Consider the following 1,826-nt stretch of genomic DNA (forward strand, 5'->3'; position numbering starts at 1 on the left):
TCTCAGGCTTGGGAGTTTGTCAAACCCGTACATGTCTGCCTTGCTACTGGAAGTGGAAGTCCAAACAATCCTCTCAAGCTTGGGAGCTGCAGCTGGATCAAAATTGATTTTGGTGATGTCTGAGCCATCAATGACAAGAAGCTCGAGTTGTCCGAATCTTTTCTCCTTAAAATTAAGCTTGTTGTCTTTGTATGAGTCATAGCGCAGCACAACAGTGTGCAACCGCAAAAGCTTACCCAGGACTAGTTCTATATCATCAGCCTTCAGGGAGGTACGGCATAGAACTATCTTGGAAAGTCGATGAAGCTTTTTAATCCAAGTAGGTAGCCTTGCTATCTTGCCATCGATATTAAGGCTTTGAAGGGACCTGGGGTGTGAGATATCTTGATCTTTTGTATCCAAGTCAACATCAGCCTCTGCTACTTCCATATGGACCGACAACGAGGATAGGTATTCATCTAGCTTCCCGGTTACTCGAAGCAAGTGGGTGATAACATCAGGGTTGTTGCAAGGGATAATTACTCCCAACTTCCTCAACTGCTGCAGCTGACCAACAACATCCAACTCTTTCACATCAGAGACTTCAACATGGGATAGTACTTGTATGTTTGTCATGCTCCTAATTCCATGAGGCATTTGAAGATTGCAAAATGATTCATTAGATCCAGTGGCACTAGCTGCTTGATCCATGAGGTGTTTGTGACCAGCAAGCAGATGCACTAGCTTCTGGAGCACGACATTCACAGGGAATGATTTTATCTTGTTTCCCCTCATGTCAAATGTCTCCAAGTGCTGGAGCTTGCCGATTTCCTTGGGCAGCTCCTTAACATCTGTGTTCCTTAGACTTAGATACTTGAGCTGAAATATCTTGTTGCACATGTTCTTCAGTTTCTGCTTGTCTAGTCCATGACAACCTTCTAGGTCTAGAACCTTGATCAGTCCCAGTTGAGAAGATGCAGGCAGTGAGTTCAGAAACATTACTATGTCAGGCAAGGGGTCTTTAGAATTTTTTTCTTGCGTTGGAGTGGTACGCCTGGGTATTCGCTGGCACATGTTGAAATGTGTGGCCTGTTGCTGATTGGAGAGTTGTTGAAGTTGCATTCTATTGCGAATGGAAAGGCGGGGAGCCAAGTCAGCAGGTAGCAGATCTGTGTTCCCAACATAGTCCTCACAGGCCATATTGGTAATGAAGGATAAGACATGAGGATGTACCCTACAAGTCTTGGCTTTGCCTGTTGGGCTGATACCACCGAGAAGAACAAGGCCTCGATCAACCAGCGCATTGAAGCCACGCTCGGCTTCATCCAATGCATGCCGTGTGGTGATGAGGTTTTCAGCAGCCCATCGCCTTAATAAGCTTGCCCTCCTAATATTGGAATAATGGGGGCCATGGAACATGGATAGGTAATGCAAGCAGCTCTTGTACTGACTGGGCAGGTCGTCGTAGCAGAACCTTATGATTTCCCTGGCATTACTCACTGTGTTGAAATCTTGTAATCGATGCTGCAACGCCACCAATTCATTGTTGCTTCTGCGAGGATTAGCATACAGAGCATGGAGAAACAACCCTGTGGAAAAGGAATCCCAACGACATTTCTCCAGTATTCTTTTAACATTGCTCTTCAACTCTTCACTTTCGTGGCCACCGACCAGCAATTCATTGGCTTTCTTGCTTAGAGCTTCAATATGTGAATAGAAGTGCACTTTATAGCGCGAGGCACTGAGCAAGAACAACCAGCTGGCTAAATACCACCCGTGAAATTGAACTGACTGTTGTATCACTGGAGTAACAATGACTGTGCTATTATCATCATATTGTCCACGCC

The 1,826-nt window shown here is 45.3% G+C and overlaps 1 protein-coding gene across 1 annotated transcript; it reads right to left on the reverse strand.

The window, feature by feature from the left end:
- Nucleotides 1-31: 31 nt before the first annotated feature.
- On the reverse strand, nucleotides 32-1,818 carry LOC119345328 (disease resistance protein PIK6-NP-like; the record flags this gene model as incomplete). The annotated part of the gene is made up of 1 exon (XM_037615451.1): nucleotides 32-1,818. A coding segment is annotated over one exon (1,787 nt), but the record flags the coding sequence as incomplete, so codon positions are not given.
- Nucleotides 1,819-1,826: the final 8 nt, after the last annotated feature.

Source organism: Triticum dicoccoides, unplaced genomic scaffold (genome assembly GCF_002162155.2).
Source record: "Triticum dicoccoides isolate Atlit2015 ecotype Zavitan unplaced genomic scaffold, WEW_v2.0 scaffold226234, whole genome shotgun sequence".
NCBI lineage: Eukaryota > Viridiplantae > Streptophyta > Magnoliopsida > Poales > Poaceae > Triticum > Triticum dicoccoides.